We start from the raw sequence: 21,798 nt of genomic DNA on the forward strand, positions 1-21,798 counted from the left end.
CAACCTCCGCGACCCCCATCCCATCACCCCCGCAATGGGCAATGGCGGGGGCCCCAAAAAAAAGGACCTTGTGGCGGAGGGGCGCAAAAGAGTCTGGGTCTCGCTGTCTTGCTCAGGCTACGCTGCAGCGGCTATTCACAGGCGCTATCCCACTACTGATCGGCACGGGAGTTTTGACCTGCTCCGTCTCCGACCTGGGCCGGTTCACCCCTCCTTAGGCAACCTGGTGGCCCTCGGCTCCCCGGGGATCACCATATTGATGCCGAACTTAGTGCGGACACCCGATCGGCATAGCCCACTGCAGCCCAGAACTCCTGAGCTCAAGCGATCCGCCAGCCTCAGCCTCCGGAGTAGCTGGATTACAGGCTCGCGCCACCGCGCCCGGCTGCTGCACTCGCCCGCCCCAGCTTACTAGAGACGCTTGGCGCCGTGACGTCACCCGAGGGGAGGGGGAGCAGGAGCCAGGCGGGCTCGCCTCCTCGCGCGTGCGCGTGCTCGCTCGCTCGCTTTCTCTGCGCCTGCGCAGTTCGCCCTTTCCTTTTTCTTTTCCTTTTCCTGTTCGGCGTCCGAGGCACGCGAGGGGCAGCCGGAGCACCGCCATGGGCCACCAGCAACTCTACTGGAGCCACCCCAGGAAGTTCGGGCAGGGCTCGCGCTCCTGGTAGGTCTCCCCCACGCAGAGGCTGCCCGACTGGCTCTTAGCGGCGCCTGCCGGGCCCAGCGCCCATCCCGTCTGGCCCGCCGGCCTCTGCACGAGGCCCGGCCGGCCCTGGCAGCGGCAGGAAGTACGGAGGCGCCCGACAGCAGACGGAGGAGAGGGCTGGGGGTGGGTGGGAGGGTGGCGGGAAGTGCTGGGATGAGGGGAGGCGGGGAGCTCCTGGGTCCGGCTCACCCGGCCTGCCTCTCTTCCTCCCGCAGCCGCGTCTGCTCCAACCGGCACGGACTGATCCGCAAGTACGGCCTCAACATGTGTCGCCAGTGCTTCCGCCAGTACGCCAAGGACATCGGCTTCATTAAGGTGAGGGGGGGGCGGCGACTGTGGAGGCCCCAGTCATGCCCTGCGCTTTTGGTTGCCCACTGCCGCTGCCCCCTCCGTTGCCCAGAGTTCCCTGGCAATGCCCACGACCTCTCCCTCCGTCTCCTGGCTCTAACGGTCATGGGCAGGCTAGGAAAGTAAATCTGGTGGAGTGTGTAGTGTTCTAATTTTGAGTTATTAGTTCAACGTGAGGCAGAAAGTGGACTCTGGGTTGCGTTTTTTCCAAGTGTAATAAGAGGTTGAATGTGTATAGTTTTAGAAGAGCGGTGTGTTTGTGTGCATGTGTACACATACAGTATACATAGTACATGTATCTGTGCCTATACACATTCTATGTAATATGTATGTACTCATATGGCATATATACATAGTGTATTTTGGATGTTCAGTAACAGTAAATAAATAGAGAGGGGAAATGATCTGTGAGGGAGGAAAGGAAAATACCCTGCTAATGTGTCAAAAATAGTAAAGAATGGAAATTGTCACTTTTTAAATGTCTCTTCATATTGTTTGAAGCCATGATTCCTGTGTTTATTAAACCACTGGTCATAATAAATTAACTTAAAGGGACTTCCCCCACCATTATGAAAAACGTTCTTGATAATGGTCTGCATAATGGTGAATTAAATTACTTCTGCTGCTGGGGCTTCCATTTTAACAGCCACTGAGAAAGGTTGGAGTACAGTACGCTCACACAGAGAAGGCCTCCTCAGGGTACCGTCGGCTAGACAATGTCGGCTGGCGACCCCCAGGGGGAGGGCCTTCTCTGTGTGAGCGCCAGCCCTGTGGAACCAGCTCCCCCATGAGTTTCGGATGGCCCCAGATCTCCAGTCCTTTCGCCGCAGCCTCAAAACTCCTTTTCCACCTGGCTGACCTGGACTGACAGGGACTTTAATTATGTTTTTAATTTTTTGACTCTAATTAAACACCTGGTAATGGTGTTCAAGGCCCTACATGGCATGGGTCCGGAGTACCTTAGGGAGCACCTGCTGCCGGCATCAACTTCCCTCCGCCCTGTGCGCTCCCACAGAGAGGGCCTCCTCAGGGTGCCACCGATCAGAGAATGTCGTTTGGTGGCCCCCAGGGGGAAGTCCTTCTATGTGGGCGCCCCGGAGTTATGGAATCGGTTGCCGGTTGAGCTTCGGATGGCGCCCGACCTTCGCTCCTTCCAACACGATCTGAAAACGCATTTATTTGAACAAGCCGGCTTGGCCTGATGGGGGATGGGTTGGGTTTTTTACTGTTCTTAATATTTGTATTTACTGTTTTTAGCTTGGGCATTATGTTTAATTCCTTTTAACTTTTGTATTTTTGTATTTTTATACATTTGCCCTGTTCACCGCCCTGAGTCCTTCGGGAGAAGGGCGGTATATAAATATAATAATAATAATAATAATAATAATAATAATAATAATAATAATTTAATTTATTTTAATTTTAATTTATTGTACAGAGGCCTTTAATTTTAATTTTATCTTAACTTCTGTATTTATTGTATGTTATTTTTGTTAGCCGCCCTGAGTCCTTCGGGAGATAGGGCGGCATATAAGTCCCAATAATAAATAAATAAATATAAGCTGTATATAAGACTTCAACTCCCAATACTCTCAGCAATGCCAGTGATGCCTGTGGAATTCTACAAAATGATGCCTTCACATGTGCTGAAATGGGGAAAGGCTAGCATACTGACAGGCTTTTACAGATGAGAGTGTAATGATAGCCATTGTAGCTTAAAAAGGGATGGGGCTGTTAGAAAAGTTGAATGAACAACTGAAAATGTTTGTTTATGCAAAATAGCTGTGACCTTAAAGGGAGTAGATATAAGTTCTGAGTGAGGTATGTTGCTAAGCCTATCATGTCATACTGACAGGTTTGTTTGTTTTTTCATTTCAGTTGGATTAAATACCTGTCTACAGAAATGGTTTGAGGAGACTGGCAAGCTGGAATATGTGGCTGGAGGAACTGTTCTTGCTATCCATACTATTGTGTTCATTAAAAAGGGAGAATTGTCCACCCAGACTCTCAAATATTGTAATTTCTGTTTGTTAATGCTGATGTGTAAATTATGTGACAGTCATATTTAACACACCTTGATATAAATGATGCCTGTTTGGTTTCCTTTGTTTCTTTAATAAAAAGCAGTTATACTCAAATATATTTGAGAAGAAACAAGCATAGTCTTTGGTACAGTATCATTTAATTAAAGCATAGAAACAGAAGAGTAAAATATTTCCAGAGACCCATATTTTTACTGAACTGTTATTAAATGCTCTTCTACACTTACACAGACACTCATTGTAAATAACTATTGACCATGGAGGAGTTAGTTCAGGGGTAGGCAACCTTGGCTCTTTTATGATTGGCTCAGGAATTCTGGGAGTTGAAGTCCATGAGTCATAAAAGAGCCAAGGTTGCCTACCCCTGAGTTAGTTCAAGTACATTCTTATATTTGAACAGCAAATGCTATATGGTCATTCTGTTTAAAAAGTATATTTGCTGTGGCACAGGCTAGTATTTTAGAAGGTTTTACAGGAATGATTGGAAATTTGGTTGCTTCAGTGGTTATGATCAATGATTATGGGAACCTATCAACATAAGAAGGGACGCGGTGGCTCAGTGGGTTAGGATGCTGAGCTTGTCGATCAGAAGGTCGGCAGTTTGGCGGGTCGAATCCCGAGTGCCGCGTAGCAGAGTGAGCGCCTGTTACTCGTCCCAGCTTCTGCCAACCTAGCAGTTCGAAAGCACGTAAAAATGCAAGTAGAAAAATAGGGACCACTACGGTGGGAAGGTAACAGCGTTCCGTGCGCCTTTGGTGTCTAGTCATGCCGGCCACATGACCACGGAGACGTCCTCAGACAAGCGCTGGCTCTTCGGCTTTGAAACGGAGATGAGCACCGGCCCCTAGAGTTGGAAACGACTAGCACGCATGTGCGGGGGAACCTTTACCTTTACCTTTATCAACATAAGGAATGGTTTTAGCATCCATTTACAAATAATTTAACTCTCAGATCTTGAAATAGATGGGACAGATTCCAATTCCTTTATGATACAAAAGAGGGGTCAATAGAAGAAGATGACACAATAGTAAACAATATTAGTTTATTTGATAGCTATGGATGGAAATGTATATACGGCTAGGTTACCTATAATGTATTTTTCAAGAAGTATTAGGGCAATGTTTTATATACCCATTTGCATCTCTGGTCATATCTTTTCAATATAGACACTGATAAACACATTAAATACTTGCAAAAGTTTTGAAAACTGCTTTATTCCCAGACCTTGTTGAAACTTGGCAGTGATGTATGGGTCATTGATTGTGTTTAATCATAACTCTACATTATAGCCTAGCATGCTATGTGAACTACCCTGGTGGATTAGTTTATAGTTGGGTACATTGTGGCGACTTGAAAAACTAGGTAGACCAAGTACACAGAGTGGACTGATCCAGTCCCCTTTGCTCAGTTGGATATTCTTGGTGTTATGCTGTAGTGAATCAAATTTGCATTCTGCTCAGGGTGGTGGGGAACAAATAACTTGCTACCTTTTCTTTAGGGTTGTGAAATAGCCTGATGACATGATAAGGAAAGGGATAGATAACAGAAACCAGATAGCTGCCCTTCCCCTAATGTGAAAGGAGAGAGTACATGGGTACAATAAAGGAAACTTAGAAGTTGCTAATATCAGAAGCAGTGGAGTTCTTACAGGGATGTAGAATTTAGGAACAATGGTTCAGACCATAGTAAAGTCACCCTATGTTTTTATCCGATGCTGTATTCTCACTGTAAAGCTCACAATGTGATTTACAATGCCTTTTTAATAATTTCTGTGTAACAACTCTGGGAGTATTGTAGCCCATAATCTGCTTATATCAGGCCTCTTGCATTTTTGTGGCCAGAAGCCCAATGTTCAAGTGCAGGCCAATTAAAAACATTGCATTACATTTATCTCCAAACATTTCAGTTCCTTGTGTAAAGTGAGCATTTACTCCACAACATGGTGCTCAAGACTCTTTCCTCATAATCACTTTTTGTATCCCAGTCTAACAAATTAATTGTACATAAAAAATACCTTTTACTTTAAGGGATCTTTGTAAGTTTTTTTCTCTTTAAATGAAAAATTATTCCTCTTACATTGAATTTCATTCTTTTGTTCATACGATGTTACTGGGGCCACTTTATGCCTTCTAAATGTTGATAAGTTAGCAAGAACAAAACAAATTGCTATAGCCCACAACTCATGCCAGCCTTAATTTTTAGACAGAGATAGTTTTACATTTAGACTTCAGTGAGTTTATTAAAACGTATCTCCTTTAATTTGATGTCCTCCAATAGTGATGGTTTTAAGTTCTCATCTCTCCCATCACCATAAGAGTTGAAGTCTAGCCTCTGGGAGGCACTATTTCAGAAGGATTTGAGTGTCCTGTTTAATGATTCCGTGATGTTAGTTTCAAAATTTATGATTTGTTTCAGTAGTATTCAGTATGTAAAGCAGGATGTGGAACTCACCCTCCAGATATGGCAGGTCTACAGATTCCTTATTTCTAAACTCACTAATCTGTATCATAGGCACCTAAGGTGAAATTGGAAATTGAATGTGGCCCTGGACACATCTGTTCAAAATATAAGGAAGTTAGATTATATGTTAAAATTGTAATGTTAAATTTTTTTTATGAGAATGACAAACCTGATAGTGCCTTATCTCATTGTTGTCTTGCTCAATATTTGTTAAATAATAAAAAGTATTAGGCCAAAAAAGATGGAAGAAACAGCTTATTAAAAGTGTTTGACTTGTTCACAGAATAGTTTCTGAGTTTAATTTGAAAGCCTTTTTCTTCTTTCCTAATGAGAAGTGCATGCAAATTATGAATCCAAATAGGAAAGTAATACCACCATGCTTTTGCATGTACTCAAAAGTTTGCTTTATTTAAATGAGGGCAAAACGAACTGTCTAGACAGACAGATAATTTAGAAAATGTCCAGGGGACACAGGTTGTCTGTTCACCCTAACTTGCTAATTTCTTAAATAGTTGGCATTTAAAAGAATAAAATGCATCAATGAAAGTTCACAAAGGATGACATTATTGGATTTGGGCTGAAGAGGGTGTCAAAAGTAGACAGAAATTGGAGAGTTATATCCAACCCAGCCTCAGATTCATCTCTGACTCCTATATACACTGTTAAATTGTCTTGAGTATAACACATGCTTTACAAACTACAATGTGTTAGTCTCAGGACCTGTACAGTGCGTACATCTGGCTCAGATAAGACCATTCTTTATTTTTTCTCCCAAAATACATTAGCTGCTCAGTAGAAGTCAATTGGCAATTCTAATACTGTTAGTTTTACTTGGTATTCTCTTCTCACTTGTTAATATGAAACTTTTGAGAAAAGCCTGTCCTTTATTGTGCCATATTTTAATCTTTGAACTAAGCAAATAACATATTAACCATTTGCTATCAATAAAATTGTTAATTATATTTTATAATAATTATCAACAGTTATTGATAAATTTCAGGTAAAACTAATATGCAATGAGGCCTTAGTTACTAAAAGCATTAACTGATATTTCCCTCTTCCGTTTGAGTTCCTGTATGAGCATGCTGAAGCCCAGATAGTGATGCTGTAGTGCAGGGGTCTTCAAACTTGGCCCCTTTACGACATGTGGACTTCAATTCCCAGAATTCCTCAGCCAACCTGCCTGGCTGAGGAGTTCTGGGAGTTGAAGTCCACAAGTCATAAAAGGGCCAAATTTGAAGACCCCTGCTGTACTGTAATCCAAATTCTTGCAACATAGAAATAGTACTGATGAGGTTACCTAGTTGGGTAATGAAATCTCTGCAAGCAAACAACCAATCTCAGAGAGCACCAAGGGCTTCACCGGTTAAAAATGGCAAATTATTAAATTATTGGAAAATCAAACTAGAATATCAGGCGATAAAATCAAACAACAATGAAGATCAATTTCCCATAAAGGAAAATTAAGATTAACGCGATAACAGTACATGACAACCTGTTTTAACTTTAATTTTTAATTTTAATATAATTTTAATTTTAACCAACGGGGAAAAAAACTGAATCCATTCCCCGCCCCCCCCGTCCCCCCCCAGGATTGAGTATGCAGTCTCTACTTCCGCCCTTGATGAAGTTAAGGAAAAGACGTGCATAGCAAACCGGAAATTTAATGGCAAGTACTGCATTCGGTGACTCTTAAGTTTTTCTATCTCTATGTTTACCATTGAATCCCCTTCCACTGAAGAACGCTTCAAAGAGCTTTCAGGCTCTTGTCTGAAAATCAGCAACGGACGAGGAAGATCTGAATGAGACGGTAGCGCGGAGAGGTGAGATGAAAGAATTGCCTTCCGAGAGAGGGAGGGGAGAAAAGGAGAGATGCAGCCTCCTTACTGCCTCCCTGTCTGGTGCAGCGACCCTTCATCAAGCTCTTTCTACCGTACTAAGCAAGGAAAACCTCTCCACCCCAACGTTTTCAGCAACTCTTTGAGTTGCATGATGGGGCCGGTTTGCAGTGAACGGGTTTGGGTGAGGAGGACCGACGGTGTCTCTATTTAGCGCAGTATTTTTCAAGCTTAATAAGTTTAAGATGGATGGACTGGCTGGGGAATTCTGGGAGTTGAAGTCCATCCACTTTAAACTTACTAAGATTTGAGAAAAGCTGCTATACCGTGTAGTACAGCAATGCTTTTTTCATATTCTTTTCACGCATTCCTGGCTAGTGAATTTATTGAGCTTTTAAGGTGGTTTCATGGGTTTGGATGGCTTTACTGTGAGTTTCTGTTGATTTTAATGTTTCAAATTATTTAAATGATAATGTAAACAGGGATGCTAAGAAGGTCAGTCTAGAAAGTGATAGTAATATTTTATCACACTGTTAATCCGTCATGTAGTAGTCTGGACTGATATACTGAAGATGAGATTTCTTAAACTTTTTACCCATTCTTTGATTTTATTTATTTTATTTAGCATACGACACCTGAAGAGGTCATGCAATCACTGTTATACAAATTTAATTTAAATAAAGCATCAGCAGATACACAGAGACACACACACATAAAATATGTGGAAATACAATATAGGAGATAACATTTTTATGTTTAGGACATTATTAATAAAATATGTCCATAATCTTTTAAAAACTTCCTCTTAAAGCATGAAATAAAGAACTTGAGGTTTGGAAATAAAATATTTTACATAATTTGAAAATGTATTTATTCTATAGCCAGTATATTTAATGAATATATTTAATCAACCTGGGCTATTCATTTTTTCTTACAGTTTCCAGCTTTATTTCTGGGCAAAATCTTAGCATAACTGCCCAGATTACTACATTTACCATAGAAGGCTTGTTTCCCACCATCCCACAACTCAGAGTTATCTGTGTAAGTGTGGTCAAGGATGAAAATGGAGCAGCAACTCACAGGCAATCCACAAAGGCTGCAATCCACAGGAAGAGAAAAAGCCTTTAATACCCTCCAGGATGGTCTAGATTGCAAACCGAGCATGGAGAAAGGAAGTAAGTGCCCAGAAGCCATTCAGTCTGTCAGTAATGGAGGATTTGCTACAAGGACAATTCCTCATCAAGTAAAAGAAGAACCAAAAGACTATTTGGCCTATCATTGGGAAGCCCAGTGGCAAGAGTTTCTGCAAACAATGGAATTTTCTTCCTCTGGGTTGAAAATCCTTCAATTGTCTGAAGCATCCACACCTTGGAATGACACCAAAGCTTTTTTAGTCTCCTTTGAACAAGTGGCCAAAGCCTGTAAGTGGCCCAAAGAAGAATGGGTGACTCAACTCCTGCCAGCTATCAGTGGAGAAGCTGAGATAGCCTTCAATGCGTTGGAAGGCAAAGACAGAGAAGATTATGGAAAAGTCAAGGCAGCCCTATTGAGAGGAGATGCTGTCAGCAGAGAGAAAAGTCGCCAGCACTTCAGACGTTTCTGCTACTTGGAGGCCAAGGGTCCAAGGGCAGTTTATGGCCAACTCCAAGAACTTTGCTGTCAGTGGCTGAAGGTTGAGAGACACACAAAGGAGCAGATCTTGGAACTGCTGGTCCTGGAACAGTTCCTGATGATCCTGCCTCCAAAGATCCAACGCTGGGTGAGGCAGCATGGCCCAGAAACTTGTGCTCAGGCTGTAAGTTTTGCTGAGGATTTTCTATATAAACAGCAGGAGACTGAAAAACAAACAAACCAGGTGAGGCCTTTTCTTTATAAATTTCTTATGTGGCACAAATCCTGTTAGAGATCTTGATTTATTTATTTTTTCATCTCGGGAGAGAAAGAAAGCTTCAGGCAAAAGGCAATTTTAACTGATGAATTTGACTATCTTTATAGCTATGTCAGTTCTTCAAGGGAGTCCAGGTCAGAAAATAGGGTGTCCTTTCATGGATTGTTAACAAGAAAGCGAAGAGCAGGAATAAAATGGCAGTTTTCTCAATGGGGAGGAGTAAGAGTAGAATTCCTTATAGACCTGTGTTTGGAACTGGTGCTGTTTTAACTTGTTTGTAGAGGCCGCCCTTGACTTACAACTCTTTGTGTAATGACCATTCAAAGTTACAATCTCACTGAGAAAAGTCACTAATGTCTGGTCGCAGCATCTCCATAGTCATGTGTTCAAAATTTGGTGCTTGGCAATCAGCGTGTATTTAGGATTATTGCAGTGTCATGTGATTGCCATTTGCAACCTTCTCAGTTGGCTTCCCACAAGCAAAACCCCCATGGGGGGAAGTTGGATTCACCTAACAACTGTATGATTCAGTTAGTGATTTGCTTAAGAGTGGCAAAAAAGGTTGTAAAATTGGTTTTACACTCTTTACATTATTTTTGTTGCAGTATGCTTTTGAGAAAGTGGCTGGGAGCTTCTCTGAGGCAGAATGTGCTATAGCTGATACTGAACAGAAGCAACTCTACCAAACACCCAAGCAGGATGAGGAGTGTGATACTGACCTATTAGGTAAGGAAGTCTTGAATCCGAATTCCTGCTGGAGCACTTTGTGATAATGTTTCTTTTCAGAGAGCCTGATGTAAGAGAGGAGTCCCACACTGATAATATAGCTAAGGTAAAGGTAAAGGTTCCCCCGCACATGAGTGCTAGTCGTTTCCGACTCTAGGGGCCGGTGCTCATCTCCGTTTCAAAGCCGAAGAGCCAGCGCTTGTCCGAGGACGTCTCCATGGTCATGTGGCTGGCATGACTAGATGCCAAAGGCGCACGGAGCGCTGTTACCTTCCCACCGTAGTGGTCCCTATTTTTCTACTTGCATTTGTACGTGCTTTCGAACTGCTAGGTTGGCAGAAGCTGGGACGAGTAACAGGCGCTCACTCTGTTACGCGGCACTCGGGATTCGACCCGCCAAACTGCCGACCTTCTGATCGACAGGCTCAGCGTCCTAACCCACTGAGCCACCGTGTCCCTTGATAATATAGCTACTAACTATTAAATAAATGAAACCCAAGTATAGCCTGGCCTGTTTTCTCAAAACAGAGTGGCGCCTTCCTTGTTGCACTGAGAGAATCCAACATCTTTGAATTGCCTATATTTACCCTCAATATTTGAAAGCAAGGTTACTTGCCAGAATTCTTGTGCTCCTACTTCAACCTCTTCCTAATAAATCATATTAATTTGAGATCAGTGAGATTGTTCCTTGGCTGTTCTTCTCCAGTCCTGATTGTTACTATAAGGATTTGACATTTAGTAGCTTCTTTATTGCTTTCTAACAAAAGGATGACATAGGGGAAAAGCTAAGCAATGGCCTTGAGGTTTGGCAGATGATCCTACAACTATTTTCTCTTGGAATTGTTTCCTTTTCTATGCAGTATTCCAAATGAGGTTGGAAACACACTTCAAAGTATTCAGTGTGGCCTTAAGAGCACCAGATTGATCTCAATACTTCCCACTCTGCATTAAATAGATACCTACCCAATTTGGTTGTAGCCTTCAATGGTACATCTTCCATCACTACTGAGAGGCAATAAGCTGATATAGAATAGAGAGAGGTTTGCCTACTGTGAAAAAGAATTGGGGAAATAGCCAAAGCTGTCTGTCAGAGGAAGTGGGTCTCAGCATTTGAAGGTAGAAACTCTGAAGTCTTGGAAACTCTTCTGTTTCTTAATCCAGTTCTTTATAGTTACAAAATGTTCAAAGCTGCATTTAATTGTTGCTGGCAGACATACTCTTGGGTGGGATAGTGAAATGTCATGCACACGAACAGAGATTTTCTCTCTTGTTTTTTCTTATTGAGACGATTCTTTGTTTTATTTTTAAGTGTTCAGCCTTTTTCAGGTGTTTGGCTACTCTACTGCATGAGTCCTTCATGGCTCAAAAAGTAAGAAGCCACACTGATTTATTCAATGGTGTGATCCAAGGAGCCTGTTGGGTCCATTAAAGAAGAATTCAGAGGCTGCATGTGACCCAACAGGCTTCTCATTTGGGCTCAGTGAAGGTGGATCAACATGTCAATTGTGAGATTCTTTCTCAGATAGGACACCAACAAGTCACTCAACATCTCCTCAGGAGAGTATGGCTTGCAATAGTGGCGCATATCTGTAACTTGGGTGTAGGATGAAGGTGAAGGTTCGTTCTCCGAGCTTGAGGGTTGGTTTGCCTTGGATTTGAAGAAGAAAAGTTGAAAAACGACAAGGAGTCTGGGAAACATAGTTCTATGAGAGAAGCATGTTCTTTGTGAGATATTAAATTTGGCTCATAAATATTTTTTTTTTTATTGAAAAGTTTTAAAATACAATTTTCCTTCAAAAAAACCCCCCTTCCCCCTCCCTCCTCCCCCCCTCCCTCCCTCCTCCCCCCCCTCCCTCCCCCCCTCCCCCCCCGACCTCCCAGAGCTGAATACAAGGTATATATATAAAAAGAAAGAAAAAAAAAAGAAAGGCAAACATAAGCAACCATGTACTAACAACTATAAATTCTAAAATCCATCACTCTCTAGCTTATATAAGATAAACCAACCCTTGGCAATATTAAATATATATAAAAAACTAAGATAAACAAGAAACACTTTCTAGCTTATATAGAATAAAACAAACCTTAATAATATTAAATATACATTAAAAACAAGAAAAAAAAACCCAAAATAAAAAGAGATTAAAAAAAAACAGAAAAAAAAAAGGAAAGAGGAATTATTCAAATACTATATAATACTTCTCATCCTATACTTGTCCTAAATAGACTCCATTCATTTTGTCCATTCCATGATATAACGTTCTTACAAATAATCTTTCAAATTAACCAAAATCTTCGCCACCTCAACCAAATCAGAAAACTTTAAAGTCCACTCTTCTGTAATCGGCCGTTCCTCTTCCAGCACATCTATAATTATTCCAAACAATAAAAAAAAAAAAATTGCGAACAAAACTTTAACCTCCATTTGGAAATCTTCTATATATTCCACCAAACTTTAATCCAAAAAAAAACTCACCCTTTCCACAAAACCACCACATATAAAAAATATATTGCGTCTACACCCAAATCTTTTCCCCCCTCCCATACTTGACTATGAATACGTCGTAGAAATTCCATAGACTTCTGCAAATCCTGCTATTTTCTCTTCTTAGATCGTTTTGCAGCAGCACGCGTCACCCTCTGTTCTATAGAATCATCCGACGAAGTTGTATCTTGATCTCTTCCAACACCGTTGTCTTCTATCTGACCACCTTCGACCTCTTGATGCACTCCTTCTCCAGATCCCTTTTCAGCTTCCAAAGGTGTTAATGGCGTTGCATTTAAAACATTATTGTAGAAATCACGCGCTTGCATCACAGTAACCAGACGGTACCTTTTACCTTCGTGCGTCACCATCAACCCAGCTGGGATCTCCCATCTGAACCTTATATCTCGTTGCTTTAGCTCTTGCACAAGAAATGTAAAATCCTTCCTTCTCCTTAAAATCTTTGGAGGAATTTCTTTTAAAACCAAGACTTCTTGATTAGCAATCACAACTTTAGTATCATAAGCAGCTCGTATAACTTCATCTCTAGTTTCCCTTTTTGCAAAGTAAACCACCACATCTCTAGGCAACTTTCTCTGTCTAGCAATCCATGAATTCACACGAAACACTTTATCCATGCCTCCTTTTATTTCGGATGCTGGCTGATTCAATACCACTTCAAGAGCCTCAGAAACCAGCTGCTTTAGATCTTCCTTGGTATTCTCCTTTAAGCCTCTAACTCTAATGGCAAACTGCATCTGGTAATATTGAGCAAGACTCAGTTCCTTTTCCACTTTATCTTCATTCTCCAATACTTTTGCTTCTAATATAGCATTCTTTTGAGTCAAATCTTCTAGCTTTTCCTCCAATTCTTCCACACAGCGAGCCACTTTACACACTGAAGACAAGATGTCTGCCTTCATCACTCTGAACTTCTGTTCCATCCTCTCCTCCATTCTCTCCTCCAATTTCTCCAATTTCTCCTCCATCTGTACAAATCTATGATTGATTCCAAAATTACCTGGGCGTGTTTTTCAAGAGCATCTTGTAAGTCCTTTGATGTCAATACATCAGGAGGATGCAGCGCCTGCAGTAATGATTGTTGCACAGGAGAAGTTCCAGCACTCCGAAGAGTTTTAGGGGGTGGTTTAGCCGCCATCTTTTACCAAATGTGACGCACTTTCACTTCAGATTTATAATTCAAAAAAGTCCATCAAGCTGGAGAGTAAAATATACCTTTTCCTCTTGTATCGCTCTGCCTGCTCCTTTAATCCATAGTCATTCCTTCAGGCAGGGGTGGTCGCAGACGCCTGGCTCTGCTCCAAGAAATCAGGAGCAGAGGCGCCGGCCAGCTGGGAGCAGCCCAGGCTACGGGGGAGTTCAATCCTTCAGCCGCCCAAGCCATAAGCTCAGGCGGCCCTGGAGAACTCTACCCCTACCTGGGAGCTCGCCCCCTCCTCTTCTCCCGAGGAGGGGGCTTCAAATTCGCCCGAACAGCTGATCGGCGCTGTTTCGGGCGAAAAAACAACAGCTGAGCCGCGGGCAGCCCGGGAAGGCTGTCTCTGTCGCCGCGGAGCCACCGGAAGTCGACCAATTTGGCTCATAAATATATGTTAAAGTAAACTAGGATCCTGTCTGTTCAATTTTGCTTAATGAGAAATTGTTAGAAATATACAAATGCCAGGCTTCTTCACTGTCCTGTGATGTCCTTTCATTTTTCCTTCTGAATGAGATCTTAGAGAAGCTAGTTTTTCTTAACTATAATTTTCCGTTTTCAAGTTATGTTTTTCTCAAGGTCAATGAGTGGGTCATTGGAATTTTCTTTTCTCCAGCAGGTAAGGACTGGATGACTATACAAGAGAGAGAGACAGATGTGGCTGAAGATCCTGCGCAAGCAGGGCCTTGTGAGGTGTCCCTCTGGAAAGCAGAAGAGATTGTTCCTCAGTGTTGTGTGCAGGAAAAGGCTTCAACTAATCTGGACAGACTGAAATGTCAACAGAGCACCTTGGCAGGAGGTGAAGCTGATACATCTGTCCCTTATGCGGGAGACTACAAAACTATCATTGTAGCCACAGTCCAGACAGGAAATGACACTGGTAAGAAACAAAATGCCTCCCGAGCTTATGGCAGAAATTTGAATCGGGGCTTCACAATGGATAAGAATCGTCATACAGGAGGAAAAGCACATAAGTGCTTGGTCTGTGGGAAATTCTTTCTTTCTAGCTCCAAGCTCATCATTCATCAGAGGACCCACACTGGGGAGAAGCCATATGAATGTGCTGCTTGTGGGAAAACATTCCAGTCCAGTTCAGTACTTTACCGTCACCAAAGAGTCCACACGGGAGAGAAGCCACACAAATGTCCTGTCTGTGGGAGAAGATTCAGCAGCAGTTCAAATCTTAACCGACATCAGAAGATCCACACTGGGGAGAAACCATTTGAATGCTCAGATTGTGGGAAAAGCTTTATTCAGAAGGCTGCCCTTAATAAGCATCATAAAATCCATTCTGTAAAAGGGAAAAGTGGGGAGCATTTTAGTATGAGCTGAAGCCTCACTACAATGTCATGAGAGAAAACCAGGTAAAAAACTGGATTATGAAAGGACACTTGGGCGAAATTGGAATACTCTATTTGTATGCCAGCCATAAGAATCTCTTCAGACTTCTAGTGGTTTTGATGAAGTGAAGGATTGCAGAAAGAGATGGAGGCTTCTAGAGCCACAATTCTCTGGTCTGGTGCTGACAGATTTTCAGTGATAGGATGTTTTGACTGGGAAGACATAGAATTCTCTTATCTTTGTCATGAGTTCCTGTAGAAAGAAATTCGCAATTAGCTGCCTCACTCCCTTATTGAACAAGACCTTGTTCTGGATGCGAAGCTCTAGGGCAGGGGTGTGAAACCCACAACGTCACATGATCTGTCGCGACGTATCGTGACTTTTTTTCCATTGCTGGCAATGGGGTGGACGCCATTTTGCTATTTGACACCCCTGCTCTAGGTGTTCAATATTTATGGAGGACCATGATTTTAAATGGGTTGTTTTATGATGGTGCTGTGAAGGCTCATAGGCATAAAAAATAAAATAATTCTAAATAGAACTTCTATGGAATTGGAGGCATTATCCTTGCTTATATAGATTTAAGATGTTTATACTGTTTCTTTTTCTCCACTCCAGAAATATGCCCCAAGTTCATTTGCATTTTTTGAGATAAAAGGGATACAATATATACTAAAACCCTAAACTGTAACGGGTGGCAAAAGTAGGTGCAGTTGTGGTTTGATAAATAATACCCAACAGGTTTCTTTATTGTTACTGATTGATAGAAAACAGGTATTTGCCTTCTATATGTGCCATTCTTCTCAAGATAAGCCATTTCTTGGTTCTTTCTACAATAAACAATTATAGTTTATTTGGTATACACCTTTAAAAAGTAGCCAATTTCTGCTTTTTACATACAGTATTGGAGTGAGAATCTTACCAATGTATAATAAATTGGAACGTAACTATATTTTTGCTGATGCAGCTGAAAAGTGCAATTGTCTTGTTTTGCAACCAGTTTGCAACCAACTACACTTCTAATTTTTTCACAAGAGACATCACTGCACTGATTATCTGTGTATTTGATTTGTTTCATGTATAACTTAGTCTGCATTTCTATTCCATTTTACAAACCGAACATTTTGTCTGACCAACATGAATACATAGTAGGAACTATTTATTAAGTTACAGTAATTTCTGATTACCCTTTTAGTTGCTTTTTAATGTAGTTGAATGCCACATTTTTTGTCTTAAATACCTTTAGCCTATTATATGAATGTTTTTCTTGGGGATACAGCCACCACTGGAATAATATACGAGCATAGAACTTGGATGATCCTGGATGATTTTTCAGGATTACTAAGGCAGCTGTGTTTTTAATGTTTATATTATTGTTCCTAACTTACTTATCCAGCCAATCACTAAAACAAAGTTAGACAATATTTAGTAGCTGTTGATGCAATTGCCAAGGAAATACATTTGCCATAGCAATTTATGAGAATTTTTTTTATAAATGTATTTTGTTATATTTCTAGCTTGCCTTTTGTCCAAGAGATGGCTCACATGAAGATCTTCATTTTATCCCTGTAACAATACACTTATTAGGTAGATTAGGCTGAGAATGACTTGTCCACAGAGATACAGTGGGTTTCTACGAACAGAGATGGACTGGAACCTAAGTCTCCCCATTCCTTAGCAACACCATCTTAACAGCCCTGAACAACAGCTGTTCCACACCACTGTTGTCAAGGAAGACATAGGAAAGAAGCGAGTTTGCCAAAGACATCTGGGAGATGGTGACCAGCTATTGAGATAGACTATACAGAGTACTGGTCTGTTCTTGCGAGGAATTCCTTTTATTTTTCTTGGGAAGGAACATGTTCAGCCATGTTGCCCAAACTGAATGTTCCCATCTTCCCATCTACCAACAGTTAAAGTGAACAAGGAATCAAAACAGTTAATACAGATTTTAATGAAAATCAGTTGAAATAATTTGTTTTCTCCATAAAAGGGCTTTCATTTTCCTAAATCTGAAGGCCTCTCCTGCTTGAAAGAAACTGAAGAAGCAATGAGCTCTGGCTTGGTGGAAGGAGAAATACAATCAGGGCAGATGCCTACTCCCTCAGGAGACTTGTTCAAGAGGCACTGCAATTGAGAAGTACAATAACTCTTCTTGACTTTAGGTCTTTAATTTTACAAAAGTGGAGCACTGCATATTTTTCCACAGGTGGCCTAAATCATCTAAGCATTTAGGGACCAATACATAAATAATTTAACAAATCAAACACAACAGTTTAAATTGTACTCAAAAATTAACCAGCCAGTTTAGAACCCAAGAGCATAGGTGCAAGATCCCAACAAGTAGCAATTAATGTATCTTGCTGCATTCTGAGTTATCTATAGCTTTTGAGTGGACTTTAAAGGCAGCACCATGTAAATAGTAAAATAGTCTAAACCATGGGTCTCAAACTCGATTGTGCCATGTGACATATTGTGACGTATCATGATGTTTTTTACCTTTGCGGACCCAGGTGGGCACGGCCTGTGTGTGACTCATTCGGCCCATGGGCTGCCAGTTTGACACCCCTGATCTAAACCAATGTTTCTCAACCTCAGCTTTAAGATATATGGACGTCAACTTCCAGAATTCTAGGAGTTGAAGTGCAGACATCTCTTAAGTTGTTAAGATTGAGAAACACTATTTTTAAGTGCTGGCTTACCCTATTTAGGAATAGGAAACAGAAGTGAAAGGCTCAGGGAAAAAGGGCATTATCTAGCACATCTGGGCTAAGTGTGACAGACCTGGTTTTACATTATACTAAGCTTTATACATATAGCCTTATCAGGCTAAACAGGCTGGGAATCACATCTCAAAAAGGACGAAAACTGTTATTTAATTTACATTAAATTATATTATTACAGCCAGTTTCATTATTCTTGCATATATAGAGATATACAGATAAAATATAAAAATGTATCCATGTCATGAAAAGTGACTATGGGCAGCATACAACAAAATTTTCAGTTTTAAAAATCAAAAGCTAAGAGAAATAGTTCACAATAACACTTGCAATTTGGTAATAACCAATAGAAGATAAGGGGGTTATACATAGCCCTGAAATCTTAAATTCTTCAACTATGCATTAAATCATAATGTGATTTGCCTATTGTGGTATTTAATTTACCGACATCTTTACGTACCGACATCTCGTTTAGTCCAAGAGGTTCCATCTTTGATTATAGGAGGAGAGATGTTACCTCCCGTTGATAGAGCACGCAACCTGGGCGTCCTCCTGGATTCACGACTCAGTTTTGAAGATCATATTGGAGTCGTGGCTAGGGGGGCATTTGCCCAGATTCGCCTGGTACACCAGTTGCGCCCCTTTCTGGACCGAGATGCCCTACGTACAGTCACCCACGCACTCGTTACCTCCCGTATAGACTACTGCAATTCTCTCTACATGGGGCTGCCCTTGAAGACCACCCGGAAGCTTCAACTGGTAGCTGCACGGGTAGTGATGGGAGCACCCCGATACTCCCATATTACACCCCTCCTGCGTGAGCTGCATTGGCTCACGGTTGCCCTCCGGGTGAGATTTAAGGTGCTGGTACTTACCTTTAAAGCCCTACATGGCTTAGGCCCGGGATACTTGCAGGACCATCTGCTGCCGGGAACGAATTCCCATCGCCCAGTACGCTCACACAGAGAAGGCCTCCTCAGGGTACCGTCGGCTAGACAATGTCAGCTTGCGACCCCCAGGGGAAGAGCCTTCTCTGTGGGAGCGCCAGCCCTGTGGAACCAACTCCCCCATGAGCTTCGGATGGCCCAAGATCTCCAGTCCTTTCGCCGCAGCCTCAAAACACTCCTTTTCCACCTGGCTGACCTGGACTGACAGGGATTTTAATTATGTTTACAATTTTAACTCTAATCTTTAATTTATTTCAATTTTAAATTTTAATTTACTGTACAGAGACCTTTAATTTTTGTTGTTGTTAGCCGCCCTGAGTCCCTCGGGAGATAGGGCGGGATATAAGTCCCATTAATAAATAAATAAATAAATAAATCCAAATACTCTATGCTGAAGACACAATGGCTGGGTTCACAAGTACCAACCTGCCCAACAAGAAACAACACTTTAATCTGGCATATTCTGCAACGGGAGGGTTAGTTTATTGTTAACTGTGTTATACAAACCCTGAAAATTGGGTTAAGTCATGTTTAAGTTAACCCTGAGTTAGCATGTCATGCCATCATATAACCATGGTTTAATTTTTATTAGCTGAACTGCATTCCAATATGTCATCTGAAACCAGCTTAATGCAAGCTAGTGAGCCATTATGATTTGCTCCTTTTAAGCATTAGAGTATGGCTTTCTTTCGCCCTAGCTGAACAATACTATATTCCCAACATAGCAGCTAATCACCTGAATTTAAGTAATTGAACATCCTCAGGAGAAATAGAGAGGTCTACCAGGTTGTGTAAAAAATATGAAATAGGCTGACAATGAGTAGGACAAAGTTCTATTCACAGGTTAACAATAGGATGCAAATGACACAAAAGTCACTGGAGTTTATAAGTACTGGTGAACTGCACAGCATTCCTTCTGGTTACTTGGCATCATCACCATGCATCACAATAACCAAACAACAAATGACAACTAACCTTAAAATTCAAAATACAATACACTAAACCAGGGGTGTCAAACTCAATTTCATTGAGGGCCGCATCAGCATTGCAGTTGCCCTCAAGGGGCCGGGTGGGTATGACCAGGGTGGGCGTGGCCTACTGGGTGGGCGTGGCTAGAGTGCATATGGCCTAGTGGGGTGGGCAAGGCCAGCTCTACATCGTTCGCATCAAGGGTGCCTATGGGGGCCTGGACAGGAGTGGGACAGATCTGAGGGTCTCTGGCAGAAGGAGGGTCTCTGGGTCAGGGCCAAGGCAGTGGGGGCCGTTTCCTCACTGTTTCCAGGATGGCTTCGTGGGCCACATGAAACCACTTCGCGGGCCGGATCCGGGCCCCGGGCCTTGTGTTTGACATGTCTGCACTAAACCATAATTAACCATACATGCTTGATACTCATAGCCCACTAAACCAAAATATGGTGGGCTATCATACAGTTCACCATTATCAAGATGGTTTAAATTGCAACAAGGTTGAAGAAAAACAAAACCATAGGAAAAATGATGTATTATTTCTGGAAGAATTATGAGTTATTAGACAAGTAAAAGTTACAAGTATTTGTACATAAAGAATTCAACCCAGTGCAGTGGCACTTCACCTATACTGAAGCAAACTTTTAGGGATAAACCAATGGGGATAGTGAGTTTACACTTGATTTTCAGATTTTGATTTAAAAACTTCTACTACTACTACATCCAATTATAGTGTTATCTTTTAACACTTTATCTTTATGCCCTTTAGGTCACAGATTCATTCAGCAAACACAACTTTAGATTTTAACTCTTTTTTATTTAAGAACCAAAAAAATAGATTCTTATAATAACATATACTAAAGATGACATGTCAACAAGGCTAGAATTATGAAAGTTGTAACACATTAATAGGAAACACTGTCATAATTGGAATAAACAAAACCAGTACTTCTATTGTATACAGTTGCACAGCAGCTAGCCCAGTCCTCCAAGAGTGCCAACCTCTTCATATGTCTTTTCAAGCCATCTTCAACTATTATTGTAGAATTAATCCAACTAAAAGGAGATAAAAGAAACAATCACATTCAATATTCTTTCTTCGGAGGCTACAATTCTACATCTTTTCTTGTTATCTGTGATCACTTGAACTTTTACAATACACTACTTTTCCCATTATACTTTTAACAGCATTTGGGAATCAGGATAGTGATGAGAAGTCATGGGCATTGTAAGAAGACCCACAACAGCAGACGGCTCCAGAAGTGCACGAACATAAGTCTTCTAGTCCATTCCGTTCAAGACAAGACTCTATACCATGCCGGTCAAGTGGTTCTGCAATCTATTTTTGAAAACCTTCAGTGATGGGAATACCAACAACCCAGAGAGGTAAACTGTTCCACTGATTATTAAATGCCAACACTACACACTCCACCAGATTTACTTTCCTAGCCTGCCCATGACCGTTAGAGCCAGGAGACGGAGGGAGAGGTCGTGGGCATTGCCAGGGAACTCTGGGCAACGGAGGGGGCAGCGGCAGTGGGCAACCAAAAGCGCAGGGCATGACTGGGGCCTCCACAGTCGCCGCCCCCCCCTCACCTTAATGAAGCCGATGTCCTTGGCGTACTGGCGGAAGCACTGGCGACACATGTTGAGGCCGTACTTGCGGATCAGTCCGTGCCGGTTGGAGCAGACGCGGCTGCGGGAGGAAGAGAGGCAGGCCGGGTGAGCCGGACCCAGGAGCTCCCCGCCTCCCCTCATCCCAGCACTTCCCGCCACCCTCCCACCCACCCCCAGCCCTCTCCTCCGTCTGCTGTCGGGCGCCTCCGTACTTCCTGCCGCTGCCAGGGCCGGCCGGGCCTCGTGCAGAGGCCGGTGGGCCAGACGGGATGGGCGCTGGGCCCGGCAGGCGCCGCTAAGAGCCAGTCGGGCAGCCTCTGCGTGGGGGAGACCTACCAGGAGCGCGAGCCCTGCCCGAACTTCCTGGGGTGGCTCCAGTAGAGTTGCTGGTGGCCCATGGCGGTGCTCCGGCTGCCCCTCGCGTGCCTCGGACGCCGAACAGGAAAAGGAAAAGAAAAAGGAAAGGGCGAACTGCGCAGGCGCAGAGAAAGCGAGCGA

At 42.3% G+C, this 21,798-nt stretch overlaps 3 protein-coding genes across 4 annotated transcripts; 2 read left to right on the forward strand and 1 right to left on the reverse strand.

Moving 5' to 3' along the window:
• The first annotated feature begins 526 nt into the window (after nt 1-526).
• Nucleotides 527-3,275, forward strand: LOC308660058 (small ribosomal subunit protein uS14). The gene is made up of 3 exons (XM_081314276.1): nt 527-661; nt 919-1,018; nt 2,930-3,275. The coding sequence occupies exons 1-3, from the start codon at nt 600-602 to the stop codon at nt 2,936-2,938; spliced, it is 171 nt and encodes a 56-aa protein (XP_081170402.1). The 5' UTR covers nt 527-599; the 3' UTR covers nt 2,939-3,275.
• Nucleotides 3,276-7,145: 3,870 nt separating this feature from the next.
• Nucleotides 7,146-15,751, forward strand: LOC308671899 (uncharacterized protein). Of its 2 annotated transcripts, XM_081334390.1 has the most exons (4): nt 7,146-7,222; nt 8,329-9,246; nt 9,885-10,005; nt 14,323-15,751. In XM_081334390.1, exons 2-4 carry the CDS (start codon nt 8,449-8,451, stop codon nt 15,036-15,038), a joined length of 1,635 nt encoding a protein of 544 aa, XP_081190516.1. In that variant the 5' UTR covers nt 7,146-7,222; nt 8,329-8,448; the 3' UTR covers nt 15,039-15,751. The 2 variants fall into 2 exon arrangements, with proteins under 2 accessions (XP_081190516.1, XP_081190515.1); XM_081334389.1 differs by lacking the exon at nt 7,146-7,222 and having other exon boundaries at nt 7,994-9,246.
• Nucleotides 15,752-20,479: 4,728 nt separating this feature from the next.
• Nucleotides 20,480-21,798, reverse strand: LOC308660057 (small ribosomal subunit protein uS14). The gene is made up of 3 exons (XM_081314275.1): nt 21,637-21,798; nt 21,280-21,379; nt 20,480-20,739 (listed from the first exon to the last, which is right to left on the reverse strand). Exons 1-3 carry the CDS (start codon nt 21,696-21,698, stop codon nt 20,731-20,733), a joined length of 171 nt encoding a protein of 56 aa, XP_081170401.1. The 5' UTR covers nt 21,699-21,798; the 3' UTR covers nt 20,480-20,730.

The sequence above is a fragment of the Vipera berus genome (genome assembly GCF_964194415.1).
Source record: "Vipera berus genome assembly, chromosome: 1".
NCBI lineage: Eukaryota > Metazoa > Chordata > Lepidosauria > Squamata > Viperidae > Vipera > Vipera berus.

Excerpts from the sequence above, each read along its gene's own strand:
- LOC308660058 (XM_081314276.1), top strand. The coding sequence starts at position 600 with ATGGGCCACCAGCAACTCTACTGGAGCCACCCCAGGAAGTTCGGGCAG. Across the intron at positions 662-918 it reads GGGCAGGGCTCGCGCTCCTG|CCGCGTCTGCTCCAACCGGC; the intron begins GTAGGTCTCCCC and ends TTCCTCCCGCAG.
- LOC308671899 (XM_081334390.1), top strand. The coding sequence starts at position 8,449 with ATGAAAATGGAGCAGCAACTCACAGGCAATCCACAAAGGCTGCAATCC. Across the intron at positions 9,247-9,884 it reads CTGAAAAACAAACAAACCAG|TATGCTTTTGAGAAAGTGGC; the intron begins GTGAGGCCTTTT and ends TTTTTGTTGCAG. Across the intron at positions 10,006-14,322 it reads GTGTGATACTGACCTATTAG|CAGGTAAGGACTGGATGACT; the intron begins GTAAGGAAGTCT and ends TCTTTTCTCCAG.
- LOC308660057 (XM_081314275.1), bottom strand. The coding sequence starts at position 21,698 with ATGGGCCACCAGCAACTCTACTGGAGCCACCCCAGGAAGTTCGGGCAG. Across the intron at positions 21,380-21,636 it reads GGGCAGGGCTCGCGCTCCTG|CCGCGTCTGCTCCAACCGGC; the intron begins GTAGGTCTCCCC and ends TTCCTCCCGCAG.